The sequence below is a fragment of the Monoraphidium neglectum genome, assembly GCF_000611645.1.
Source record: "Monoraphidium neglectum strain SAG 48.87 unplaced genomic scaffold scaffold06351, whole genome shotgun sequence".
NCBI lineage: Eukaryota > Viridiplantae > Chlorophyta > Chlorophyceae > Sphaeropleales > Selenastraceae > Monoraphidium > Monoraphidium neglectum.
Genome location: NW_014007289.1, coordinates 1,013 through 2,300, shown reverse-complemented (window position 1 = coordinate 2,300; position 1,288 = coordinate 1,013). Strand labels below are relative to the sequence as shown.

At 64.1% G+C, this 1,288-nt stretch overlaps 1 protein-coding gene across 1 annotated transcript; it reads right to left on the bottom strand.

Moving 5' to 3' along the window:
- Nucleotides 1-221: 221 nt before the first annotated feature.
- MNEG_16423 (hypothetical protein) lies at nucleotides 222-910 on the bottom strand (the record flags this gene model as incomplete). Its single annotated transcript, XM_014035107.1, has 3 exons — nucleotides 222-247; nucleotides 484-616; nucleotides 875-910. 3 exons carry the CDS (start codon nucleotides 908-910, stop codon nucleotides 222-224), a joined length of 195 nt encoding a protein of 64 aa, XP_013890561.1.
- Between the last annotated feature and the right edge of the window lie 378 nt (nucleotides 911-1,288).

Here is a 1,288-nt window from a genome sequence, read left to right as displayed (position 1 = left end):
GAGCGGGGGCCGGGGGGTCAAAAGGGGGCGTGAGACCTGAGCCGCTCGCACGCCGGGCGCACTGCGGGGTTTCGGTGAGCAGCTGCAGCCCGCAGGCGCCCGAAGCACCGCAGCCGATCGCACCTTCATCCAGGCCTGCTGGATGTTCTCTGCGGTGCGGGCAGACGCCGCGGGGCGGGGAGTGCGCAGGCGGGGCGTTTCGGCGTTGTGGGGGCAGATTCTCATATCCCATGGGGTCTGGAAAGATCTGTTCGGGGGCAGCCCAGGGGGCACAGCCACGACGCGCCGTTGCCAGCGCCGGGCGCCTGCCAAACAGCGGCTTTCGCATCGGCGGCGAATAGGCCGACATGGCAGGCCGTCGCCCGCATAGCTGGCGTGCGCGCGCGGGGCCGGGACGCAACGGGGCCGTGAACATGTGTGGGAGCGCTGACGGGGGTGGCGCTGTGGGGTCAAGGCGGGGCGCGTGCGCCGCGCGGCACGCACCCTCGTCCATCGCAAGGATCTGCTGGGTGAAGTACTTGGCTGCAACGTTTGAGTCGCCGTCCACGTCATCTGGGGCGCCATGCTCCGACTCCGCCGCCTTGCGCGCCGCCTCCGTCGAAAGGCCGGCGGAGAGCTGGGAGGGAAACAACGGGGCGCAGAGGACAAATTAGGCACATGCGCCCTGTGACAAAGACACTTCAGGCATACAAGGAAACCATGAAAGTGTCCGGAGGTTGAAACGCCCGCCGCAAGTGGCGGGGCGCGCCCACATGCTCGTGCTGGGCGTGCTGGGTCACCTGGTGTGTAGCAACATGGGCGGGGAGGCCACCCACGGCACCCCCTGCACGTGACCCTGTCTTCCAACGCACACAATTGAAAAACATCAACTCACCAGCGCGTCCAGGTAGGACTCGACCCAGTTGTTCATGTGAGCGTGCAGCGCCTATGATGCGGATCTCTCAGCGTTCAGTGTCCGGGCTATGCTAACAGGTGAGAACACGTCTTCTAAAGGTTTCAACACAAATGATGCGCGGCGTGTGGCGAGGAGAGCTCAAAACAAAACGTGACGTTGCTTTTACGCAGCGCCATGGCAAGCTAGAAGTCTTGAGCAAACGGGAAGAAATGCAAGTCCGTGCAGCGCAGTTGGGAATCAACTGCCTTGTCCCCCGACTGCTTCCGACTCTCCTCCGTCGCACCGGGTGACTCCCTTTCTCGTGAGCCGGTGGGATCCGCAGAGCGAGAATAGATCAGATCGGTGTATTAACGAGGGGCGAGGCTGATCCGGGGGTGCTCCAATGTGTAGGCG